Consider the following 23,413-nt stretch of genomic DNA (forward strand, 5'->3'; position numbering starts at 1 on the left):
GCGGGCTTAGGGCTTGAGCCTTCTTGGTGGTGGTGATGGTTGGCGTCATAGACTGCCAAGCGGGTACGCGCCAGATCCACGTGGACCTGGTTTCTGGGAGAGCTGAAGAGGGCAGTCATAATGATCTGGATGTATCGTTTGAGGATGTGGATGCGGATGCGAGATGTGTTATGATCAAGTGTAAGGACAATATAGATCATGTGGAATAATTGAGTATTGCGTATCTACTTTTGCAAAGAAAGATTGAACAGCTAGATCAAACTCATTTTCTTTGTTGCTGGGTATGTGCAGAAACAACGGATAGATCAAAACACTCAACCCCTGTACAACATCGCGTAACATCTCGCTCTTGCGAGGAAGGTGGTATCTCAAGTCAAAGCAAGCGAAAAGGAACCCCCAGGTGCAGCCCAGCGCATCAGTGTCAACAACTCCTCAGCCCCTGAACTCCAGTATTCCAAATCCAAACCAAAGTCGTCAAGTGATATCATTGCTTTCATAGGCCAAAGTTGCCGTCGAGCCCTGCCAGTCCAGTTGGTGTGCTCATATCGGGGATCATGATGCCGGCATACATCCTGTCGCTGCCAGGAGTGCCAAATTCGCAAGAGTTGCTGCTGAACTCCTCGCCACTGGTCAGGCTCTCGTCGCTGAAGCTGAGCACGCTCCGTGGGGGTGCTGCGGTCCCGTAGCTGTTCCAGTCCCAGGTATCAGGCGACCAGTTGGCGCTGCTGTCCGTAGCATTAGAAGTAGAAAGAGGAACATCGAGAAGAGCCTCCGCCGCTGGGCCACCATAAATGTTGTCGTATATGTTGGTCTGTCCACCATCTAGTGAGCCGAGCAGACGCTCCCAATCGGAGGTAGAAACTTCCGTCTTGACAGTAGTGGGAACGAGAGAATGGTTCCTCAAAGCGTCACTGTTGAACGACAGGAAGTCGATATTTCGGTGTGCAGCGGGCTGTGATGTCAGATTCGGACGGCGGTTGTTTGGCATGGAGCAAAAGGCGCGGTTTTGGGTTGGCGGGCTCATGGTGGGTTCCGATCGCGCTATGTGTGGTTCAGAGCGAATAGACGAGAGGCTTGTCGAGGAGGGGTTGCCATGTACACCGTCGTTGGGCGAGATAGTTGGTAGAGTGGCACGTCGAGCCTCGAAATCGTTGCGGCTAGCCTTCATAGCACCTGGGGAGAAGCGAGCAGCAATGGCCTTGAGTGTCTTCTGTGTCGCGCGCAAGGTGTCCATTGGGGCGCCCATGCTTCGTTCCGAGTTATGGCGGGAAAGTGCAGGAGCGGCCACTCGAGGGACCGTGATCATCGAACATCCAGTACGACTAATGAGAGTTAGTATATGCGATGAGTCGAGTGGGTCCGAACAAACGTACCGGAACTCCATAGAGCCAGCTGCAGAGCTGCGCTCAAGCATGTCCATGACCGAACAGACAAGGCGGTTGCAATCCTTGACCAGCTTGCCGTCACGAGCAAGATTGAGGGTCTGGAAGAGCAGACCGAATCCAGCCTGGACGAGGACCTCATTGCGGTTGAGGCAGAAGGAGAAGCTAAGCTTGCGCTCGTCAAGCAATTGCACGATCTGCACGATGTGCTTGCAAGCATCCCCAACTGCAACCAGAGCGGACGAGCCCTTGTCACCAAGATCGGCGACGACAACGGGGCGGTATATGAGAGATTGGATGTGGTAATATGCCAGAGACTTTACCGAGTTAGTGACAATAAACTGAGAGACATTTAAGAGTGTGGCTTACTAAGATGGGTGCTCTGCTACTTGTCACGTTTGTGCTGGGCTTGTCTTGTGCGAAGGTCAGCTTGAGGTGTGGAGCCAGGTTATTCTGCCATTCCTCAAGATCATCGGCCAGGGATGCCACAGTACGGAAAGAGATGTCGTGTGTTAAGGAGGTTGGGTATAACTCGGCCAAAGCTCTGGAGAGGATGCGAGAAAGGCGGAAGAGGGCCAGTGCACTCGAAAGTTTGGTCGACTCGCCGGGCAGGGTCGGCAGGAACCCTTTCTCGGTGACGTACTCATCGTCAGCGTCAACTGGATATTCGCAGTGAACGTCTTCTTCTCTGATCAGCTTGGGGAGACCAAGGTGTGCGGCAGACAAGCTAGTTGCGTTAGCGATGGGTAGACCGACACTCAGTGCAACAGTCCTTACCAATCGACAGTGTACAATGACCAGAACACTTTCTTCCTGGTTTCGCTAGTGAGTGCACCAAGTGCGAAGCGCTTCTGCAGTTGATGCAAGCCAAGGCGTTGCGACAGACCGATAGCTAGGCCCTTGTACTTGAGCACGCGGGAGTAATCACCCTTAAGGAGACAGTATATCTGAGCAAGAACCAGACACTGTAATGTCGCAAGGTCGTTGTCCATCAAGAAGGTGTCGACAGCACTTTGCCATTGAGCCTCGAATGATGCAACGTCTTTATCGTCACGTGACTGCTTCAAAGTTAGTAAAAGGAATCGCTGCAAAGTAAGCAAGAGGTACATACGTCACTGGACAGTGCAGCAATACCGAAACACAAGTTGAGCATCGCGATGGACTTCTTGTCGTGAAGATCCTCAAGGCTGGAGACATACTGCTCGTACAAGCCAAGGAAGGTTGGCCGATGAAGGACAGGGAACAAGGGCGCCCACTCCTGGAAGAAGATGTTGATCATCTGGTCAGACACCAGACGAGGCGGAGCCTTGAAAGAGACATTGCACTTCGTGGGAGAAGCAGACGCTTTGGCTCCTGCTCCAAAGAAGGCATTTGAGCTGATGTCTGTGCTGAGTCGTCCAGTCCCTTGCGCCTTTTGCTTGAATGCCTCTACGATGTGTTAGATAGGTCACTGGGCAATGACAAGGGCACGGTCATACCAACGAAGGTTCGTCCACTTGAACTACCAACGAAGTACGAGTCGCTATTCTCATCGTCTACGAGCAGTGGAGGCTGTTGCACCTTGAAGGTGTCGTCTTTCTCTTGCAATTCTTCCCTGATTTCTAATGCGGCTGGTGACTGAACGGAGGGTCGTTGTCCGTTTGAGAATCCTTGGGGCGAATGTGAGTGGATTCGTGAGAGCATGTCGATCTTCTCGTCTTTCTCGTCGAGCAGCTCCTTCAGCTCACGAACCTCTCCTTCCAACAGTCGTACTCGCTCCTCAAGCGACTCTGTGTAACCTCTGGGAAATGCTCGACGACTGAGCTTGTCGCTGGTCTTGCACTCGAAGCCAACGTTGGTGCATTGTGTGCAACTTGGGCGAATGCCGTCGCACCGTATCTTCTTGGAACGGCATCGATCGCAGGCTTGTGCAATGCGGGACTGACAGCTCGACCCAACTTTGATAACTTTCATGGGTAATATGCCGGGCATGTTGGCGGTGAATTTGTTTTGCGACGTTATCGATTGGTCGTGTTGTTTCGCTGGGTATAGCGGGGGCCCACGAGGGGATCACTGACAGAACGTGTCACAAGCCGTTAGCATCCGGATCCTCGGGTATGGCGCAACAGGGGCGTTCGAGTGCGTTGTAGTCGCGGTCGTAGTGAAAGCGCTGCGATGTCGAAGTAGTAAAACGGGTGCGAGAAGGGTGACTGTACGGAGGGCGCGGGAGAGTTTAGAAGGCGTGCGGAGGAAGGGACGGCTGGTCAGTGTCTGCCCTATATTAGTGGGCCCCGGGGTTGGTGCTGGGGGCAACTCAATTTGTGGAGACCCCGGCGAACTGGAGCAGCAGGTCCCATCCATGCACGGAAGGAACGAGCGGCGCATCACTGGTCCGTTGCTTTTTCGTCTGCTGCGTGCGCTATCCCTCAAACACACAGTTGATCAATATGCGGGGAACAGCTGCGTGGCCTCAGCCTTCGTCAAACGCTTCCAGCGAAGGGTGCTTGCCAACCAGACTATCTGTAGTCACTTGCGGGGTGGTCTTCACCATGCGAAAGGCCTGCTATGGACGCCGGCCCGATTGCTGTGAAAGCCCATGCTGAGTTGCCATAGCCTGCGTCGAGTCGTCTTCAAATCTTGACCTGGAGACCAGCTCAGCGATCGATTGCTGGCCCTTCATCTTCGCCCACATGTGTGACAGGTAGATTATGCCCTGAGATACAATCGCAACTGTGGCAGCAGGAGCGAGATCGTCTTCTGCTGCTTGACACCTCTGGGTCTCTTCCAAGCCGCAGGCCCTCGAGATCTCCAGTCTTTGACCATGGGGTCGGTGCATCATCGCTGTGCTCTGGTCGAGCCTGGCGCACCAGCCACCAATTTTCCAGAAGCTGAACTTGGCAAGGCGAACATCGCGAGTTTGGCAGACCTGACATAAGCCTACAATCTGTCATTTGCGTCAAATCGCTCAGGGTCTGCATCCGCCAATCAATCCGCTGGTTGGACAAGGCTCTCTCATGCGACGGTAAGGCCAAGCCTTTAAACCTGGGTTCGAACGTCCTGGAGGATCCGGCATCCATCATGAACGCTCGGCGAATGAATGTGGATGTTAGTATGCACACGTCGCAATCGCTGAACTGATTTGGGGTGAAGCTGTCCGGTCGTGTGACTTTTGTTCCTGCCTCCAGCATGCAAGTTACGGCTCTCCAAGCATCGTCAAATCGAAGATCGGTGCCTTTTGGGGTAGGTATCAAGTACATCGCTAGACTAGCATACATCCAACCAAAGACTAAGGGAAGACCCGGTGTGAAGTTGGAACCAAGTTTCGATACATTGTTGATGTTGCAGTTGCCGCTTTGGCAAGGCTGCGAGAGTCCATGCATGAGGTATATCAAAATCTTGCAGCCAATAGCTCGAACCTTATACAGCCCTCTAATAGCGACTGCCCATGGTGTACAGAGCCTGATATGTCGTGTGTAACTCTGTGACCTTAAGTGAAGTCGACCTCCTCTTCTCCTTCGCCGTCACCACCGATGCCCAGGTACTGCTGAACAACTGCTGACTCAAGGAGTCTCGATTTCTATGACAGACGTTAGTGGGAATGCGTGAAGGTTTCGCGGAGTGCCTGCGGATCAAGGCTGCACCCGGATCTAGTTCGCTAACGCATAATTGTAGTGATGGCTTAGCCGTCTAGCCTAATGTGTGTTGTGCTAAGTTACCAAGTATTGAGGTGCATCAAGAGCCACCCCCCTTCGCGACGAACGTAGCCTCCACGCTGTTGTTTGACAGCGCAGCATAACTGGATCAGGAGGAATACCTCGTGACTGCCTGCAACCTACGATTTGCATAGCGCAGCAGTAGAGGAAGACCACTGGACTCAAAGCCATACAGATGCATGTACTAGGCAACAGCACCTTTAGTGCATGGTACATGCAGTAGTCCAAAGCAAAAACGCGGAGTAAAGGAGAATATTTCCTTACCTGATTTTCAAAGGCGTCCATGGCTCTTTCGAGCAGCTCCAGTTCCAGGGTACGGAGCCTCTCCGCAAGGATCCATGGGACTTCTCGTACCGATGCCTCTTTCTGAGGGTTTCCTACTTCCTTCAGGGTTTCGATCTGCGTCTCCACACGGCCCTGCAGCAGTACCGTCGCTCGAAGTTGGTAGATGTCCCACAACGGGTCCCCATGTAGGTATTCCCGGAGCTTGCTGGTGTCGTCTAGCTCATCATCTTTCCAAAGGGCTTGGATCTTTCGCTTGCCGTCGACAGTCTGTCTGACCTTGAAATCCAGTCCATCCTCCTCGTTGACAACCACGAGCCAGATGAAGTCGCTTTCCCAGTCGACGTCTCCTGTCTTTTCAAATACGCGGAAGCCTGGGGCAGCTGTTGAAACAAATATCTTTGCAGGCCGCAAAGGGTCGTCGTCTGGTATGTCTAAATTCAGGAACATGACTCTTGCCGAGGTTATGGAGTCTTCAAGAAACCCGTAAGAGAAGATTTTCTCACATGCTCCTTTGTCGTCACCGTATCTAGACGAGTGTCAGTGCTGGAAAGTGGGCATAGTGATGGACTGACGTGATTGTAATCTCTCCTTCTTTGCCTATCTTCTTATCTTCCCGCAGCAAGAGTAGACCGTCTCCATCTTGATCCGTTTCGTAGAGAGCAGCAGTAGCGTCGCCAGAAGCATGATTCGCCATGTCTACACATGGACACATGCAGTCACCAACGCCTGGGAACTCCAGAGCTCTTGAGCGGTACATTGCGTCGACGCACATCCAGTCGTCGAAGGTGACAAGGCCATTGTCTTCATCCCACCAGTACTTTGCGCACCAGTCGATGTTCTCAGTGGCTGTCCGTACGGTTTCAAACTCACGCAGCAAGCTGTTCAATTTTGCACGAACTGCTGGCTGCAGAGTGGTTCCCGTCAGTAGTTCATGCTCTTCCTCTGACCAGAAGGTTGGTAGAAGCTCATCAGGAAGATACTTGATGTATTCGGTAAGCGGGTTCAGGACGCCAACGTCTTTGATGTCTGGACAGCAGATAGTCGCTTGCATGAGAAGGAAAATCAATACCGCACCTCTGGTCGTCTGCGACTCAAGTCAGTGGCTGAAAAGTCATTACAAGGATTGTCGCACCCTTCCAAAATCTCCTGTAGCTTCGAGAACTTCGCGTAGGTGACGATCCGACTTAGCAAAAAGCTCAACATTCTGCCGCGAAATGATGAGCTCTTTGGGCACAACGAGAAGAGGCTCCACTTTGCCTCCCTCAAGCTCACGGTCTGCTATGACAGTCGATCCTCTGTCTTCAAAGCCCGGCAATGGTCCGACTTTGATGCCATTGAAGGTTACACCATGAAAGGTTGCCCATGTTGGGAGGGTGTCAATCGGCTGCTTGAGCCACCCTTGGGTCCTGCCGGTATGGATCATGCTGGTGTGACGACAGCCCTCGTGACAAGCAACGCAGTGTCTGCAATGACGCCCGCAAGGGCATAAAGTGGTAAGGCTGGGTTGGTACTACTGCTTGTAGCGGGCTGCCACTGTAGACCGATGCGCTTTCAAAAATTGATGGACCCTGTGATGTCATGTGCTCAGCAAGCCTCCGCAGTGATGTTGCTATGGTTCCCCAAGTGATGGCAATCTCCTACAACGCTGGAGCTTGAGTAGAGACCCACTGAACGAGCGCGTGGATGCAGCAGCAAAATAAACAGAAAACAGGTCTTGGGGACAGGGGCTGGCCTCACCGCAAACCGTGCGTACAACGAGCTCTGGCCAAGCACTGTTGTCGACGTTGTTTTGATGTGTGGTTGTCAAGGCGAGCCGAAATCCCCGGTCTAGACTAAGGATCCACCACCCGCAATAGGTTAGAACGCAGTTTTGTTATGGGAGCTGCTGCCAAGACATCTGAATGTAAACACCGCGGCTCGTACATTATCTCTCCCACCACCACCGCTGGACTTCAGACATCATTACTGTTATTCATTTCCCGGACCATTGCAGGACAAGACGCACTCGGCGACTGTGTTCGCAGCTTCACAACGATTCCACCTCCCGCAATTACTCTGCGCTGGTCAATCTCGCCCTTTCGTCTCAAGTCGCCGTCCCCCGTATATTGCTCGGCGCTTGCAGCCGCAAGTAGTCTTCGGTCTTTCTTCGCGCCAGTTTAAGCATCAGTGTTGCATTCTTCACCATGTCTTCGCATTCACGAGTAGCAAAGACGCCTCGCGCCAGCGCGACCAGCTATGGTCAGGTCATCGAGGTTAGCACCATAACAAAGCTCAAAACAACGCGCATCAGGCCGGACGCTAAGGCGATACTCTTCTAGTACATCCAAGACAGACTCTACCTCGCCTCGTATACCCATACACCAGATGCGAACACACCATTCCCTTATCCCAAGCAGCACGCGTCGCCATCGAAGCGCTCATCGCGGGCGCAAGCAGGTCCCACTGCCGCTGGCGCTAAGGCGCTCCCACCTGTGTACTTCAGCATTGACAAGACTCTGCTGTACAACGCCTTCCACGGCGACTTCGGCCCGCTCCACATTGGTCACTTGTACCGCTTTGCTGTACAGCTGCATGAAGTACTTGGCGACCCAGCGAACGAGGAGCGAGCAGTAGTCTTCTGGAGTAGCGCAGACTCAAGGAGTATGTCAATGTGGATGAACGACCTCCAACATAGTGCTAACGTGCTTAGGCCGTGCCAATGCCGCTTGCATCCTTGCTTGCTACATGGTCCTCATTCAGTCGTGGCCGCCTCACCTGGCTCTCGCGCCCATTGCCCAAATGGACCCGCCTTGCATGCCATTCCGCGATGCCGGATACAGCCAGGCTGACTACGTTCTCAACATTCAGGATGTCATCTACGGTGTCTGGAAAGCGAAGGAGGAAGGTCTCTGCGGGCTCAAGGATTTCAGCCTCGAGGAGTACGAGAAATACGAGCGCGTCGATATGGGTGACTTCAACTGGGTCACCCCTCAATTCCTGGCATTCGCCTCCCCTCAGCAACAGCCAACTCATGAGATCTCCAAGTCGTCGCCGGTGTACGCCACAATCCCCTCCAACATCGCCGAGGTTCAGAAGTCGAGCCTGCCCGGACCTTTCAAGAACGTCCTGTCGCACTTCTGCGCGCGCAACATCGGTCTCGTCGTTCGCTTGAACTCTGAACTCTACTCCTCGACCTACTTCGAGAAGCTGGGAATCAAGCATCTCAACATGATCTTCGACGATGGTACTTGCCCACCTTTGTCTCTTGTCCGTCAATTTATCAACCTTGCGCACGAGATGATCACTGTTCGCAAGAAGGGTATCGCTGTTCACTGCAAGGCTGGTCTTGGACGAACTGGTTGCCTCATTGGTGCCTACCTCATCTACAAGCATGGTTTCACTGCCAACGAGATTATCGCCTACATGCGATTCATGCGTCCCGGTATGGTCGTTGGTCCTCAGCAGCACTGGCTCCACCTCAACCAGATGACCTTCCGCGAATGGTGGCACGAGGACACCATGAAGGCTAAGTACGCCGAGATGATGCCCTCCACACCTACAGTATCGCCACGCAAGCAGCGTCTGGCAAGCAACGGGCAGACCTTCACACCACCAAATGGATCCCAGAGGCGCGCCGCACTTGGAGAGATTGAGTCAAATGAACAGCGTAATGCCGCGCCCTCGAACATTGGCGTCCAAGAAGACAACCTCCCAGCGCCGACACCAGGTCAGCCCCGAAAGACTAGCAAGCTTTACGGCACTGGCAGCGCAAGACAGTCCCCATCGCGCATCGATGAGAACGAGCCATTCACCAGATCCACGACTGAAGTAAGGGCGGACCTCACTCGTTATGACGGTGAGTCTGACGAGGAGTACCACCTACGCCAAATTGCGCGGAGAACATCGTCTCGTTCGCCAGCTCGCACACCTGCTTCGATCAAGGAGAAGACACGTCGTGCCTTCAGCACAACATCTGTTGTTCACACGTCGGTAACTCACACATCGTTCGGCTACGGTGACGGCAGCGATGCTGAGAATACCGCACCGGCTACAATTAGCGGTCGTCCGAAGACACCAAAAGATAAGAGCGGCAGCGGCAACGGCAACGGCAGCATCTGCGTCGGAAAAGTTCGTTCAAGCCCACACCGGAGGAGCACTGAGGGCAAGACTAGTGTTCGCAAGACCAGTGGGAGAGTCGGCAGTGTCGGCAGCTCCATGGTCCGCCCCAAGTCATGAGCGACGTTCTCCACATCTGAGTTTCTGCATCATCGGTGTTTAGGCACCAAAGGCGTATTGGCATCATCACTTCCATCATCATCATCATCGGCATCTCCTCCATCTGAGCGATACCAGCGGCATGAACAGGTGTTCAGCATTGTCGATTCGATGTTCTACAACATATGGCGTCTGACGAAAGGGCGTTTTGGGTCTCATAGGCGTGTGCGAGGGTCAGCACCTTGCGGGTTAGGTTCCGTAGTCTGGCGTACGGTGTGCTGTTTTCACTCTCCCGAGTCTCTTCTCAGTCACAGCATTGGTCATCATTTCAGTATTGTCTTGTTGTACTTCTGTCTTGTTTCTCTTTGCGGCGTCTGACTGCGGATGTTCATGACATTATGAAGATAATGAGTACTTAGTCTTAACTATTTCAAACTTCGAAAACTTTCCGTCATTGCTGTGATACGACCGCCATTCCTGGAAACTCTTTGCACTTCCCTTCGAAATCTTCGCTGGCCTTTAAAGTATCTACACGGCACCGAAAAAAAACCGACGAGCCTGTCGAGGAAGCAAAAACATACAACAGCAGGTATTCGCTAGTGGTCACCCACCTAACTACTAATCCGCCGGTACGTTGCTTAAATAGGGCTGAGCGAACGGGAAGCCTTGTTTTCAACGTCCTATGGTCGTATGTGAAAGACATTGCTAGAGAAATTGTATATGTAGTGGCCATGGATAGACTGAGAGACAACAACCAATCATGAAATTGTACTAGGATACTACCAGAGTTACTCCACAACGAGCTCAACCTCGTTCGTAATGAAGATCCTCCCTGCCAGCGGACTTTCCGTGTACTCATTCGTATCGTCATCCGTCACCTCGCTCTTAGGTCGATCCCAAATGCCCTTCAACAACCCCTCTGCCTTGACCTTGTACTTTGCCGGCTTCGTCTCAGGCATCCACGGCCTGTCAAAAACAACCTCAATACTCCCTTCCTCTCCAGGGTTCACACCCGCAAGCTGGTCCTGCCCAGGTGGCATCTTCCTCCTGATCTGCAAAGTCACCTGCTCGACCTCAGCGCCCGAATCTGCGTCGGTGATCTTGAAGACACCAGTGTTCAGCGCTGCATCATCAAGCGGTGTACCCCATTTGAGGAGCGTGTAGGGGGTGTCTGGGCTATCGTTTTTCAGCGTGACGCGCAGTGTTGGCGGGCTCTTTGAGATTTGCGATAGCGATAGTGACAGTCCTGGGACTTCGCTAGATGTCTGCGACATAGTGAAAGAGCTGGGACTGGGTGATTGAGAGATGTAGTAGCCTCCGAAAAGCGTGATGACGACAGCGGCGATAAGCGTGTTGCGGGCGTTGAAGTATCTTTGGAAACCGGCCATCGGTTGGCGTGGTAAGAACGTTCAGTTTTAGTGTGCAAGTGCTTCGAGGTTGCTGCCTTGATAAGTCTAACGGGAGGTTGTGGTGGGATGTTCCTGGGCAGCGGGGAAAGCCAACCCGATATTGGAAGGAGTCAAGTAATGTTTCAATATTCGAGCACCTGATCGCAAAGGGAGCAAGTGTGTCTGTAGGCCAGATAGACACACTCTTCTGCTCGCACAGTGTCTCAAGTCTCACCTGAGCCTGAACATTGATATCCTCAAGTTGAAAGCAATGACGTCGTGGTATTCTCCCAACAACAGCCAGGACAATGGTGATGCATGTCATAGCATTGTACACAAAGCTCTACCGTAGCTCTTGGCACAATTATATTGATACGTAGTGTATATGACCGGGCGAATGAGGCTACGCTATGCGATATGCTTTGTTGCGACCTGCCTTAGTTGGTAAGAGTAACATTCGAGGCTTGCTAGCGTTGACAAGATGCAGATTGCAGGATGATGATTCGTCTGTTTGACGATCAGCTGCCGAGTAGTGGCGTCGGCAGTGGATTTTTTGTTGTTGGCCATGTTATTGTTTCAAGAAAGAAGTCTGGAGCCCCGGAGCGATGGGTCTTTCCCGCTGCCACATCCGCCGACCTTTCCTGATTCGGCGACAGTAGGAGGTTAGCCGTGGGCATCTTTTCGATGTTCCCGAGGCATCTCTGCATACCTCCGACATCGACTTCAGCCCTTTTACCTCCTTCCTAATTTTACGATGCCGACTGGCCAATTGTTCCCCTAGCTCGAGCAATTCGCCCCAAACAGTCGTGCAGGAGGTATACATGGCGTCGTTTTCCATCCGCTCCACAGCGCCTACGGCTGCCGGCAACTGAAACTGCCAGCCTCAATCGCAACCGTGCTGTTTGACACCTTTATAACGAAGATTCCTCTGAGAGTGGGAGCTCTCGTTAACAAAGAAGACGGGAGTACGTGCGCTCATGAAATTGACTGGATGGAAGTCAATCTGTTGAGCTGGTGTAAACTTTGGCAGTGTCGCTAGTTGTCGTTGCCTCTACCGCTGTACCCATTCCCGGGAGGTCATCTCCAGTCCGTCGATACCCCATCCGAGACGCTTCTTTGAAGGCCAAGACATTCGTTAATTTAAACAAGAGTGATCGACACGACCAAGATACGATAGAGATTGAGGTGACATTGCTTTTGCATGAATGCCACACATCTGGAGCTCCTTATTATTTGGTACGCATGAGCAAACACCACTACCTTCCGCATATACGTGCGGTCCGGCAGTCAGTCACTTGCATCGTTCCGTTTCCACTGCTTGCCACGTTCGAGCTGCCGGCTTGGTTTCCTCCTCCCGCATCTGGAGAAGTTTCCGAGCAGTATCGACCCAATGTCCTCGGCGTAGAAGACTTGGCAAATATAAGCTTCACGCCCAGGTGCAGCTGCAGCTGCCTAGACCAGTCAAGCTCCCACCAAGGCTTGTGCGGGATGAATTGTACCCTAGTCGATAATGAAGGTCAATGTAGACATTCAGCAGAAACAAAGGGCTGCCAGCAGGTATATATATGAGCATGAGGAGTACCCAAATGCCCTCATCAGCTTCAGTTCAACAGCTCTTCCCTGTCTCTTCGGTCTTCAGCCTATCGCTTACGTCGAGCCTCTCTGGTCATTCTTCATATACTCAGTCATCATGAAGTTCCAGCTTTCTGTCGCCGCTCTGGCCGCCGTTGCCTCTGCCGTCTCTGTCGATGTCAACAAGCGTGACACTCCTCTGAGCATCAAGCTTGAGAGTGTTGGTAACTCTGAAGTCAAGATCGCAGTGACCAACAACGGAGAGAAAACCTTGAACCTCCTGAGCAAGGGCACTTTCCTCGATGAGGTCGCTCCTGTTGAGAAGGTCCAGGTCTACTCTGCTGCTGGTTGTATGTTCTACCAATATCTCCAGAGGACTTGACCACTGACTATCGTGTAGCTACTAAGGTTCCTTTCGAAGGCATCAAGCTTCGTCTCTTGACCACTGGCTTGGCTACTGAGGACTTCGTTGCCCTCAAGGCCGGAGAGACTAAGGAGGTTACTGTCGAAGCTGCCGCTCTTCACTCGCTCAATGATGGTGGTGACTTCGAAGTCTTCGCCAGCGGTTTGATCCCCTACGCGGAGGAGAACTCCACTGAGCTGTCTGGAACTCTCCCTTACGACTCGGAGAAGCTCACCATCACCATTGACGGTGCTCAGGCTGCCCAGGTCACCAAGGCTATTGATCTGCAGAAGCGTACCTCTGTTCGCTCAAGCTGTACTGGCAGCAAGCTCACCGCCATTCGCACGGCGCTGTCCAACTGCAACAGGCTTGCTACTTCTGCTGCCTCCGCCGCTACCGCTGGTACCAAGCTCAGTACCTACTTCAAGTCCACCGCCGCCTCCACAAAGAACACTGTTTCTGCTCGCTTGACAGCAGTTGCCCGTGACTGCGGCAGCACCACTGCTACTACCACAACCAACTGCGACGATCAGTACAGCGGCTGCTCGTCCAACGTCCTGGCTTACACCGTCCCCTCGACTAGCTACATCACCTACTGCCCTATCTTCTTCTCTGAGCTTCCAGCTCTCAGCTCTACTTGCCACGCACAGGACCAGGCCACGACTGTTCTTCACGAAGAGACTCACGCCAACAGTGTCTACAGCCCCGGTACTGACGACCTTGGCTACGGCTATGCCGCTGCCTCTCGTCTGACTACTACTCAGGCTCTCAACAACGCTGATTCTTACGCCCTGTACGCCAACGCTGTCTACGTCAACTGCTAGACGTATGCGGTGTGGGAACTTTGCTTCAGTTGAACTTATATAGATATTTGAATTTATGCGTGTGGAACGATGGTTTACGTACATACCTTTTTAGCGATGAACATATGTTGAATGATTCACGAAGTCCAACCCCCATGCACTGTACGATTGACCTTTGCGTTCTTCACCATACCTGCCACCCACTCCAGCATCTGGGTTAATTGGTTGTTTTGAAAGTTTGAGAAACTCAATATTATTCGAGTTTCAAGATGCACCCAAAGCCCGAGATATGCTGCTGTGCCTCGGTTGGCTTCATCAACGTGTGAACTCTCTCACAAAAACATTTGCGCGATGTATCGCTCACTATTGCGACTCAGCAGTGCCAATTTACAAGCACGAAGCAACGTCCGGGATCAGGTTACTCGATCGCGACCCTCAGGTCGCCAGTCGCAACTCCTCGTCCACCAGCAATCCCAAAATCTACCATGAGGCCACACTTCACTCCGAACTCCAAGGCTTCATATGGCGCATCCTCCTCATCACCCCCGTCTTGCCCCCCCCCCCCTGCCTAGCCTCCATAATAATTATCTCCGCTATCGCCGAAATGGCTAGCCAGAACTACATCCGCGAGCGCTCGTGCTACCCCAACAGGCTCTGTAAAGAAGCTGCGGGCGCAACGTTGCGCATTATGGACAGCACATACTTCTTCACACCCAATCCGAGCTTCGAGAACACGACGTTCACGCAAGTCAAGGTCATCGATATTGCGTGGTATTTGATTGTGGGGGGAGGACAGATGGGGCTGGCGTGGGTGAATTGGATAGTGTTTAATGAATGGCTAGTGTATCATTTGAAGAGGTACAGGACGATTTATAAGATGTACATTCATGTGGAACGGCAGACGACGAGTTGACGATGTTGAATGTGACGGCGACAAAGTTTCTTTGCTTTGGGGGAGAAGAACTGGGGACGCTTTTTTCGGTGGCTTGCAATGTTCAGCATGTTCATCTCGACATTGTACGTGCTGGCTTTCCCGACGCTCACGGCGGCGATGACGGAGTATATCACGACTTACGAGCCATATGTGGAGAACTATAATCGCAGCCTGATTGAATGGGCAAACGTGGACGGGATTGTGAGGTCGATTGATGGCGGAGAACAAATCGGTTTTGATGAGCAGTATGTTTGGGTAACTGCTAAAGATGTGGAATTGATCCAAGCGATAGACTATCGTAATTTGTTCACTACACTTGAAGACTGTAGCTGACCTCTCCTGTAGTCGTCGGCGACCACTCCAATGCCAACAATACCTACACCCAGAGCTCCCGCATGGCTGATGACACCCAGCTGGGCCACCTGTATGGCCGAAATGGCCCTGACTTTCAGGTTCATCATATCGATTGGAACACCGACTGTGAGTTCGAGGGAATCACTTATACACTAAGATCTGGCGTAAAGCTTTCCACGCACTTGTCAACCGGTAAATTCCTTCGCGACCCCACTGCACAAGACCAGCAGTACTACAACATGTCCGGTTGATATGGAAATCAGTACAACTCTACATGGATCAAAGCTCACGGCCCCTGCAAGCCCAGCAAGACCTACCATTGGGGCTTCTCCTACATCTTCCTCTTCATGGTCTCCATTTTTAACTTCCTCTGGTCCGCCATCATGGTATGCATGTGGCTAGACACACGGCGCGCGTCACAAATGCACAAAAACGGAGGGAGACCTGGGTTGCTGAGGAGTGTGTTGGATCTGCCTGCTGTTGTGAGAGAAGAGCTGGGTGCTGAAGCGGAACATCTGGAGGAAGAGGAGCTTAGGAAGAGGCTGACGAGTGGGGTGCGTTGTGTGTACCCAAGCATGAGTTGAGGGTGACGAGGATAGGGACGGAGGATTTGGGGGTAAGGAAGAGGACGTGGACGGGGAAGTTGACTAAGGTCTACGCAAGTTGCTCTCAGCACAAGGTCCTACACTCAAAGCCCGAAGATGCCAGCCCCAAGCGCACCGGCGGCACCAAACAACACCTCCCGACCAACGGCAGCGGCCGCTCTAGGAGCAGCATTCGTAGGTGTTGTCAAAATAGGGGCAGTGACATCTGTCGTCCTCGAAGCACTCGCCGTTCCACTCGATGCTGCACTGCGCGCTGTCGCAGTAGCTTCAGCTCCGGAGCCAAAGCTACTTGGGTTGCCCGTTTGTATAGTGACAAGCCCTGTCGCATCATCCTCGAGGCTTGCAAGAACTACTCATATCAGCTGTGCGTCCCCTTCGGGAGCTCGGATCAACTCACCAGTCGCAGGCACATTCTCGAACCCCGCCGTCAAATTCACAGCAACCGGCGTCATAGTAGTAAAGTATTCCAAAAACCCCGCCAGAAAATCGCCTCCATCCTGCGTGCCAGGTGCAATATTGCTCCCATAATTATTGCTGACACTCGTACAAGTCTTCGTCTTCTCTCTCAGATTCGTGCACTCCAGACTCTTGCCCTGCGCGCTCCAGTGCCACTCATCCGGGCTCTCGGTCACAGTGATGACATTGGGAACGTAGGACGTGCCGCAGACGTCGTTGAAACGCGTCATCGTGGTCCATGGTGAGCATGATATAGCGTAGACTAGGGTCGTGGAGGAGATGGCGGTGATTAGCGAGACGTCGTAGGCGCGTTGGGTGTGTTGCATGTTTGTGCCATTGCGGATGGGGAAGGGTGGGTAGACTGCAATTTGGGTCACTGAGGCTGTTGTGCTGTCCTGTGCTTGTGCAGCAGCGATTAGGAGTGACAATATAGTGAGAAGCATGTTGGTTGTATAAAAGGTCCCCGTTAACTTAACGATATTTGATCCGTGCAGACGTTGAAAGATAACAGGGTGATGTCCAGATGTAAAGATTCGAGGTCGTGACCACAATCGTCTTTGAGGTGTCTTGGGATCTCGGTAAATGGTACTGCGCCTGGCTTGGCAGCTCCCAGCCACCTACATTGCATGCCGCTCTACCCTTTTTGTGACACAACTAGAGTACACCGGTGGAATACGAGGAGCTGGACACATACGGTCCAGATGAAGTTATGCTGTCGTAGTGTGAATAGGCTCTGTGATAAAGGTGTATGAATTTGATCATGAAGAACGGTGTTTCCGGCTTCTTCAGGCCTCCCATAATCAACAGGAGATGAGAAAGGAAGGTGTGATCGTGTAAAAGCGATTTCAATGCAGTACTCACAGCCTCGCCTTCTCGTTCAATAATCTCAACCCCGTAGCCTCCTCCAATTCTTTAACCGCATCTCTCGTTTGCCCTAGATTAACCTTGATAGTCCTCAACCCAGTCTTCTTCGCAAACTTCAAGTTGATCCCAATGTCATCCAAGAACAACACGTCTCCCTCTGCCACCTTGCCTGTTCCCTTGGCCTCACTGATCTTGCTCATTTCCCTCGTCGCCAGCTTATACGCCTCCGGATCCGGCTTCCTCACGCCCACCGCCGCACTTCCCAGGCAGATATCGAAATTCGTAGTGATATCTGTTGAATCGTTGGCGTGCGGATTTGGATGTGAGCGGTGCTGTAACTCTTTCGTGAAGAGCACGCCTTCATCGTCGAGTATGTCGGGAGGGAACGTGATATTGTTGCTGAAAGCGCCGAGGATAAACTTCCCACTTTCCTTCAGCTTGCGCAGCGCGGGATACATGTATGGGTCTGGTTCGCGGGAGATCTTCATCATGCGCCAGAAGAGTTTCTTCACATCTATTTCTGGGACGTTTGGTGGTTTGCCGCCCTCGAGTGCTGAGCCACCAGCGCCACCCAGGGATTGTTGTTGCGTGAGCTTGGCGAGGTATTCGCGCCATATCTCATGTCGCGATAGTTGCGCTTTGAAGGATGCAAACCAGTCGTCGTTTAGTTCAACTTCACCGCGTTCAATGAGTTGCCATGCACCGGTGTCGTGCGGGCCTTTCTGGATCGCGTAGTTGATGTAGCCGATTGGGATCTTGTTCTCCGTCTCGTAGTCTAGGATGGCCTGGAAAGGACTTACCACCTGATGTATATTGTCAGCTATGCGTGAGACGATTGTGGTGGGGCGCGCTCTGAGAGGGGAAGAGGGGAAACATACAACAACCCCACCGATGTCGAAGAGAATGGCTTTGGGTGGTTGGACCGATAACGACATGTTTGCCACAGGCTTTGAGATAGCTGTAGCTGCTACGAGCGTATCATGGCGGTCTGAAGTAGGCCATGGTGTTGAGTGTCAGTTCACTAAATGAACCTCGGCAATGAGGAGAAGCTTTATCGATAAGACTAGTGTTCACTGGGAGCCGAAGCCTCCTCGACTGGAGACATGCAATCATCGTTCGAGTTGCAAACACATGGTTTGAGCGATACGATCAGAAGCTGCTGGAAGTAAGGAGAGACAGAGTTGTGAGCGTGGGGACCAGTCTCGTCAAGCGAGAAAGAGTTCTTAGGCCGACCTCTGCGCATCCGCAGTCCAAGCTCGTGCTCATACTTTAACAAAAGCGAAGCTCTGAAGCGCGGTGTCGGATGTCGATTGTAGCGAACTTTTAGAGACGGAAGCTCTGAGGCGGAGGTCACATTTCGGTTCGACAAAACTTCACTTCGGGCCAAGAAGACAGATTCGCTGCCAGGCTCCAAGATCGTCAAGGGCATGCAGTTGTATAGGCAGGCACACCAGAGTTCAGACGACTTGACATACAGTTCAGTACTATATCAAGTGTATGTATTTTTTTTTTTTGAATTTTGCCAGTTGGCTCGTCTCCTCGGCTCAATCCTACCTTCTGTGATGGCAGTCCTTGCAGGAGATTCATCGATGCCTTAGTCGCTTGTGGTGAGGCAGTTGGAGAAGACGAGAGAGTTCAGATCGCTTAAGAGTAGGCGAGATTGTAAGCTCTTATCGCAGGTCGAACGTGGAACTCCTCGCGCGTGATGGTAGCAGTGAGGTTCAAGCCAGACCCATCAAATACACTTATCGCACCCCATCCAATCTCGCTATCACGTCTGCCTTTCCAGACATGTCCTCAAATTCAGCCAGTTCGAAAGAGAGCCGCGAAATCTGGTTAGCAATCTGCCTCGACATACGACTCTTGATGCGGATGGTGTTGCAGTAAATGCTTGCGAACGGCCTCGTTGATCGGTTTCGCACCCCAAGCTGGCTCCGACTCCAGTTCATAGGCTTGACTGTGATGGAAGTAAGCTTTTCGTTGAGCTTGTGCTGTTGGAACGAGCGGATAGTCGTTGGGAGGTGAATTGACTTCCAATGGGAACCTTCCATAACGTCAGAATCTTCGATTGTCTCTTGTGGGTCCGGTCGGCCTCCCCAATAGACTTTCCCAGTGATGATGTGGCCCTCCAAGCCAACGAAGCAGCCGACGAGAGATGGAGTGAAAGCGTCTCGCTAGTACAAGGGAAAGTTGTGGGATTCGGCATCAGTCGGGTGAACCAGAAGTCTGCCAATGCGAGAGACGACGATCTTTCTCGAGCGCGCAAGTGCCTCAAAAGAGAGGGGATTGTCGACTCTGAAGTTGCATGACGAGAAAAACACTTCCGAGGTTTCGGCCCAGAACTGTCGACAAACAGGTTGTGGTATAATCTGGGACCTAACCTCCAGGTACCTTCTCGTGCGGTCTATTTCCTGGTAGTGGACAGCACCGAGGGTACGGAAGTAAAGCTTGTCACGCAACGCGAGAACGTCTATCATCTTGTCGCCGAAGGCAAATTCCCAGATGGTGTTCCGAATCTCTGCAGGCAAGCGGAGAAGAGGCGAGCGTACGGCGTTGCGCGCCGTCCTGGAGAAGTTAGTCTCATCCATGATGTATTAGACAAGTACGCTCAACCTACAAATCAAGAACTGCAGTCACGGCATTTTTGTGGCTCTGTGGGTCTGGCCTTTCTGGAGCTTCACCATGCCGGTGGTGGACGAGCCCAACGCAGCGTGCTTCTTCGGTGGCATCTTGTCACAGGTAACAACTACAAAGGTCGCAGGAGTGGTCGCCGGCGAGACAAGATAAGTTGGCGGCAATTTCGGTTTATGGTTAGCGTATGTCAAGCGTTGTGACTACTTGAAACGGATGTGAACAAACGATAGGCAACGCGGCGGGGCGCTGAAGTGAGGTGAAATAGCTTGACAAGCGGGACGGCAGCACATTACTCAGCGGCTACCTGGATCCTAACATGCATCGTCTTTGTCACTAAGGTGTAAATACACTTAATGCCGTCACTCTTCTCTTAGACCCACGTGCCTGATATACCACGCAATCTTCGCAATACTAATCCTCAACATCCCTTCATCAACACCATTATCTTCGATATATGCTTTTTTCTCCGTCAAAATATCACTCTGTACCTGTCACAGTTCAGGGTGCTCCTGCCTGTTGTACCTCACCTGCCATGAGAGTGACTGCCACGTCACACTAGCGTTGTTTACAGCTACTCACCTATATATACTGTTCGTAGCTTCACTCAACACAACCTCAGTACAATCTTCAAATTCTTCCCTTTGCGTACAGTTCTTCACTGAACTCTGACAGTACCCACTTCAGATACTTCCCCAGCGTCCTCATATCCCTTCCTACGCCAACATCCCTATAAAATCCCATCCCTGCTGCAGCCTCTCCTCCGTGCACCAGATCGCCGCCACTGCATCTGCATTATCGCGCTTCTCTTTCTGGTCGATGGGCAGGGACTTAGGCGCGGCTGCAAATGTGGGTTTGAAGCGACCGCCTTTCGTTTTGAACCATAGCGTAGGATTGAAGGACGGGCATGGCGGTGCGGGCTTCCATACTATGTTTTCGCCTTCGCCGTGGACACCGAAGGAGGTGGCGAAGGGGCAGTATGACGCTACTGCGTCTGCGAGGGTCTCAATTTCGGAGAGGGTACGTGCGGTGTTGTCGGGGTAGAGGGTAGCGGTGAATGTGCCGCCGCGGGCGATGTCGTAGATGCAAGACGAAGGGGCCTCGATACTCGGGTAGAGTGTGTCTTGAACCCAGGAGTTGTTGATGCTAACGGAGATGATGACGAAGCGAGGGGGCAGCTAGGAGATGGCGACGTCTCTCTGGATGTTGGTGCCTATTCATTCACCAGCGATGAGGGCTGGGCGTGTTTGGATTGGAAAATTTCCAGCGTGCAAGGTATTGATCGCGTATGTCGAGGATGGTGTTGGCATTATCAGCCATTGCAGCAGCGAAGCCCTGATTGTCATTGGCTATTGTGATATTGAACACATCCTTTGATTGCAGTACGATCTTATCGCCGTTGTAGACCAGCATATCTGCGCGAGTACCGTGTAATTTGACTGAACCTACAAGAAGAATAGACTCTAGTGTCTTATCCTTGTCCGGTCGATCAGAATTGTGTTGCAGCTTCTTTAAGACTTTGACTGCTTCTGAAACGTGCTGAGTGATCTTAGGATAGAGCGTCGAAGCAACTGATATCGACATTGCTGCTTTGGAGTAGGCCTCAAGCAGCCAGAGTGCCGAGATTTCTATCAAACAATAGCGCTCTTGGGATGCGAAAGCACTTAGTCGACCTCGGGTATTGCGTTCATCTTGCCCACTGTTGAATAGGCATCATCTATGAATCAGTGGGATAGGTCCACTCTTATACCTCACGAGAACAACTGTATAAAGGCTGTGCCGATAGAGATGAATATCGGAGCAATGCGAAATAAATAGCAAGTTCAACGTTACCACTGTTGTTGATTCACGAACAGTGGTGCTGTGGCGTTCATTGTGAATTTTAGTGGATCCCTTATTTGTCAGCGTCGACGCGATTTCCGTGGCGGTAAGCAAACACCGTCTTGGCTTCTTTGTCCATGTAGGATGCCTGAAAACTGCTGATAAATCGCAACTTGGCAAGCAGCGGAGGTTGGAAGACCATCGTCAGATCGGCTGAGAAGTGATCGTCGAGTCGATAGGAAGCTGCGATGGGTAAAAGTATATAAGCTCAGGACGATTTGTATCGATTCAAGCACTATTGCATTTCAATCTTACAAACATGTCTCATTTGCAGTACTTCGACTACCAAGGCTTTGGCGAACGCTCCAAGAGGGAGCTCAACTACAGTCAGGCCGTTCGCATCGACAATCGCATCGAAATCTCTGGTCAAGGTATCGTCAGACGCAACGTAATCAAAGCATCGTTCTGATAGTTTCCAGGTGGCTGGGATCGCCTCACTGAGGATTACCCAGAGTCAATCTCCGACGAGGTCGACCATGCTTTCGACAACGTGGAGCACGCTCTCCAACAGGCTGGCGGTAAGGGTTTGGAACAGGTCTACAAGCTACGCATCTACATTACGGTGCCACTTGATGAGATTGTGGAACCCATCGTTCGGAATTTAAAAGAGCGATTCAAGGCTCATGGCCCGCTTCTGACGGTTGTACAAGTGGCTGCGTTGTACAAGATCATGAGGATTGAAATCGAGGCTGAGGCACACTTGGGCTAGAACATTGCGAATTTACAATTACTTTGGTTTAAAGTGGCTTGAATGACATCCTGCATTGCGTTTCTGACCTGGTTCTGCTCGAGATTGTGGATCACCATTTGAGGGGTAGAGTTGGTTCCTGATTGGATGGGTTGACTGTTGTCAGGCTGTAGCTTCCGCCACAACTCCTCACCTCCTCGATCTAACAACAACAACACATACTCGGGAATGACAAGACCTCCTCTCTACAAAAGAGCTGGGAAGCGTGCAGGCAAGTCATTTGGGAAGGTGGCTTCAATTGCCTGCAAAGGTCTCTTCTGGTTGTGTTGCGGACCTTGCGTATTGTGCGCGATCTGCTTCATCAAACCTAGAAGAGGAGGCTGTGTAGTCAGAACTCAGCCATACGAACCTCCAAGACCTACAACACCACCACCTCGATTACGACCACTTACACTACCATTTATCGAGAAGGATGGCGACCAGAAGACCTTCGATCAGTCACAGTCCATATTCATAACCAAGCTACCTCTGGAGATACGGCGAATGATATACACTGAGATGCTGGGAGGTGTCACTATCAAACTCAGAACGTCAGATGGGAAACCTGTAGCTCAACGCTACCGCTGCTCCAGTTGTTCATGCAGTGACAGTGCACGCCCAAATCGATCAGAGCTGGACTTTGGACTTGCCATGTTGAGAACCTGTCGCCAGATGTAAGTTACAAGCCCATGATTTAGACGTCATCTTCGCGGTGGCTGACCTTATTGCAGATACTCAGAAGCAATTGAATACCTGTATACCGCCAACACCTTCTCACTTTCAACGTGGGACGACGACCATCCGACCTTGGACTACATGTCTTACTACTTTCTACCTCATCGACTAACCCAGATTCGTGCCCTTCGTATCGACTGGGAAGTGGACAGCTTCTACCATGATCGCCATAGAACGACGTCAGGCCTCCTCCATTTGGAAGCATGGAAGCAATCCTGGGGCGCCTTGCGTGCCATGACCGGCCTTCGACAGCTTCGTGTCGTGCTCTACTTCAGATGGCGCGATGTGCTTGACTGTTATGAGGACTACTGGAAGAAACATGAATTGGAGCTTTTGGACCCCGTCAAGACTATCACAGCACCAGCCAACTTCGTTCTCGTATTGCCAGATCGCAGATGCTCGACCAACATCGACATGGGGAGTTCGAAATGTATCCTCCAGCATGCTGAAGAAACGGTCCTATCTTTAGCTTCATAAAGCATGAAGCGTGTCCCCAGCACAAAAATC

At 51.9% G+C, this 23,413-nt stretch overlaps 12 protein-coding genes across 12 annotated transcripts; 6 read left to right on the forward strand and 6 right to left on the reverse strand.

Moving 5' to 3' along the window:
* Positions 1-202: 202 nt before the first annotated feature.
* On the reverse strand, positions 203-3,599 carry BU25DRAFT_409924 (uncharacterized protein). Its single transcript, XM_033706167.1, has 6 exons — positions 2,861-3,599; positions 2,494-2,810; positions 2,160-2,440; positions 1,752-2,109; positions 1,374-1,699; positions 203-1,322 (listed from the first exon to the last, which is right to left on the reverse strand). Exons 1-6 carry the CDS (start codon positions 3,351-3,353, stop codon positions 494-496), a joined length of 2,604 nt encoding a protein of 867 aa, XP_033562550.1. The 5' UTR covers positions 3,354-3,599; the 3' UTR covers positions 203-493.
* Positions 3,600-4,618: 1,019 nt separating this feature from the next.
* BU25DRAFT_409925 (SET domain-containing protein) lies at positions 4,619-7,137 on the reverse strand. Its single transcript, XM_033706168.1, has 4 exons — positions 6,492-7,137; positions 5,932-6,443; positions 5,339-5,885; positions 4,619-4,938 (listed from the first exon to the last, which is right to left on the reverse strand). Exons 1-4 carry the CDS (start codon positions 6,780-6,782, stop codon positions 4,849-4,851), a joined length of 1,440 nt encoding a protein of 479 aa, XP_033562551.1. The 5' UTR covers positions 6,783-7,137; the 3' UTR covers positions 4,619-4,848.
* A 167-nt stretch (positions 7,138-7,304) lies between these two features.
* BU25DRAFT_409927 (phosphatases II) lies at positions 7,305-9,964 on the forward strand. Its single transcript, XM_033706169.1, has 3 exons — positions 7,305-7,611; positions 7,678-7,999; positions 8,049-9,964. Exons 1-3 carry the CDS (start codon positions 7,543-7,545, stop codon positions 9,572-9,574), a joined length of 1,917 nt encoding a protein of 638 aa, XP_033562552.1. The 5' UTR covers positions 7,305-7,542; the 3' UTR covers positions 9,575-9,964.
* Positions 9,965-10,324: 360 nt separating this feature from the next.
* BU25DRAFT_34107 (uncharacterized protein) lies at positions 10,325-11,145 on the reverse strand. The gene has a single exon (XM_033702840.1). The coding sequence runs from the start codon at positions 10,939-10,941 to the stop codon at positions 10,342-10,344; it is 600 nt and encodes a 199-aa protein (XP_033562553.1). The 5' UTR covers positions 10,942-11,145; the 3' UTR covers positions 10,325-10,341.
* Positions 11,146-11,998: 853 nt separating this feature from the next.
* On the forward strand, positions 11,999-12,549 carry BU25DRAFT_34110 (uncharacterized protein). The gene has a single exon (XM_033702843.1). It carries the CDS (start codon positions 12,184-12,186, stop codon positions 12,508-12,510), a length of 327 nt encoding a protein of 108 aa, XP_033562554.1. The 5' UTR covers positions 11,999-12,183; the 3' UTR covers positions 12,511-12,549.
* Positions 12,550-12,640: 91 nt separating this feature from the next.
* On the forward strand, positions 12,641-13,740 carry BU25DRAFT_366018 (neutral protease 2-like protein; the record flags this gene model as incomplete). The annotated part of the gene is made up of 2 exons (XM_033703836.1): positions 12,641-12,863; positions 12,914-13,740. Coding segments are annotated over 2 exons (1,050 nt in total), but the record flags the coding sequence as incomplete, so codon positions are not given.
* Positions 13,741-14,323: 583 nt separating this feature from the next.
* Positions 14,324-15,258, forward strand: BU25DRAFT_457697 (uncharacterized protein; the record flags this gene model as incomplete). Its single annotated transcript, XM_033710128.1, has 2 exons — positions 14,324-14,530; positions 14,983-15,258. The coding sequence occupies 2 exons, from the start codon at positions 14,324-14,326 to the stop codon at positions 15,256-15,258; spliced, it is 483 nt and encodes a 160-aa protein (XP_033562556.1).
* A 437-nt stretch (positions 15,259-15,695) lies between these two features.
* On the reverse strand, positions 15,696-16,511 carry BU25DRAFT_457698 (uncharacterized protein; the record flags this gene model as incomplete). The annotated part of the gene is made up of 2 exons (XM_033710129.1): positions 15,696-15,961; positions 16,010-16,511. 2 exons carry the CDS (start codon positions 16,509-16,511, stop codon positions 15,696-15,698), a joined length of 768 nt encoding a protein of 255 aa, XP_033562557.1.
* A 290-nt stretch (positions 16,512-16,801) lies between these two features.
* On the reverse strand, positions 16,802-17,926 carry BU25DRAFT_366020 (HAD-like protein). Its single transcript, XM_033703837.1, has 2 exons — positions 17,811-17,926; positions 16,802-17,735 (listed from the first exon to the last, which is right to left on the reverse strand). The coding sequence occupies exons 1-2, from the start codon at positions 17,865-17,867 to the stop codon at positions 16,926-16,928; spliced, it is 867 nt and encodes a 288-aa protein (XP_033562558.1). The 5' UTR covers positions 17,868-17,926; the 3' UTR covers positions 16,802-16,925.
* Positions 17,927-19,800: 1,874 nt separating this feature from the next.
* BU25DRAFT_439375 (uncharacterized protein) lies at positions 19,801-21,147 on the reverse strand (the record flags this gene model as incomplete). The annotated part of the gene is made up of 4 exons (XM_033709102.1): positions 19,801-20,054; positions 20,242-20,293; positions 20,335-20,709; positions 20,789-21,147. 4 exons carry the CDS (start codon positions 21,145-21,147, stop codon positions 19,926-19,928), a joined length of 915 nt encoding a protein of 304 aa, XP_033562559.1. The 3' UTR covers positions 19,801-19,925.
* A 556-nt stretch (positions 21,148-21,703) lies between these two features.
* Positions 21,704-22,153, forward strand: BU25DRAFT_457701 (YjgF-like protein; the record flags this gene model as incomplete). The annotated part of the gene is made up of 2 exons (XM_033710130.1): positions 21,704-21,815; positions 21,864-22,153. The coding sequence occupies 2 exons, from the start codon at positions 21,704-21,706 to the stop codon at positions 22,151-22,153; spliced, it is 402 nt and encodes a 133-aa protein (XP_033562560.1).
* A 669-nt stretch (positions 22,154-22,822) lies between these two features.
* BU25DRAFT_420853 (uncharacterized protein) lies at positions 22,823-23,383 on the forward strand (the record flags this gene model as incomplete). The annotated part of the gene is made up of 2 exons (XM_033708051.1): positions 22,823-22,845; positions 22,903-23,383. The coding sequence occupies 2 exons, from the start codon at positions 22,823-22,825 to the stop codon at positions 23,381-23,383; spliced, it is 504 nt and encodes a 167-aa protein (XP_033562561.1).
* Positions 23,384-23,413: the final 30 nt, after the last annotated feature.

This window comes from Macroventuria anomochaeta (assembly GCF_010093625.1).
Source record: "Macroventuria anomochaeta strain CBS 525.71 unplaced genomic scaffold BU25scaffold_13, whole genome shotgun sequence".
Lineage (NCBI taxonomy): Eukaryota > Fungi > Ascomycota > Dothideomycetes > Pleosporales > Didymellaceae > Macroventuria > Macroventuria anomochaeta.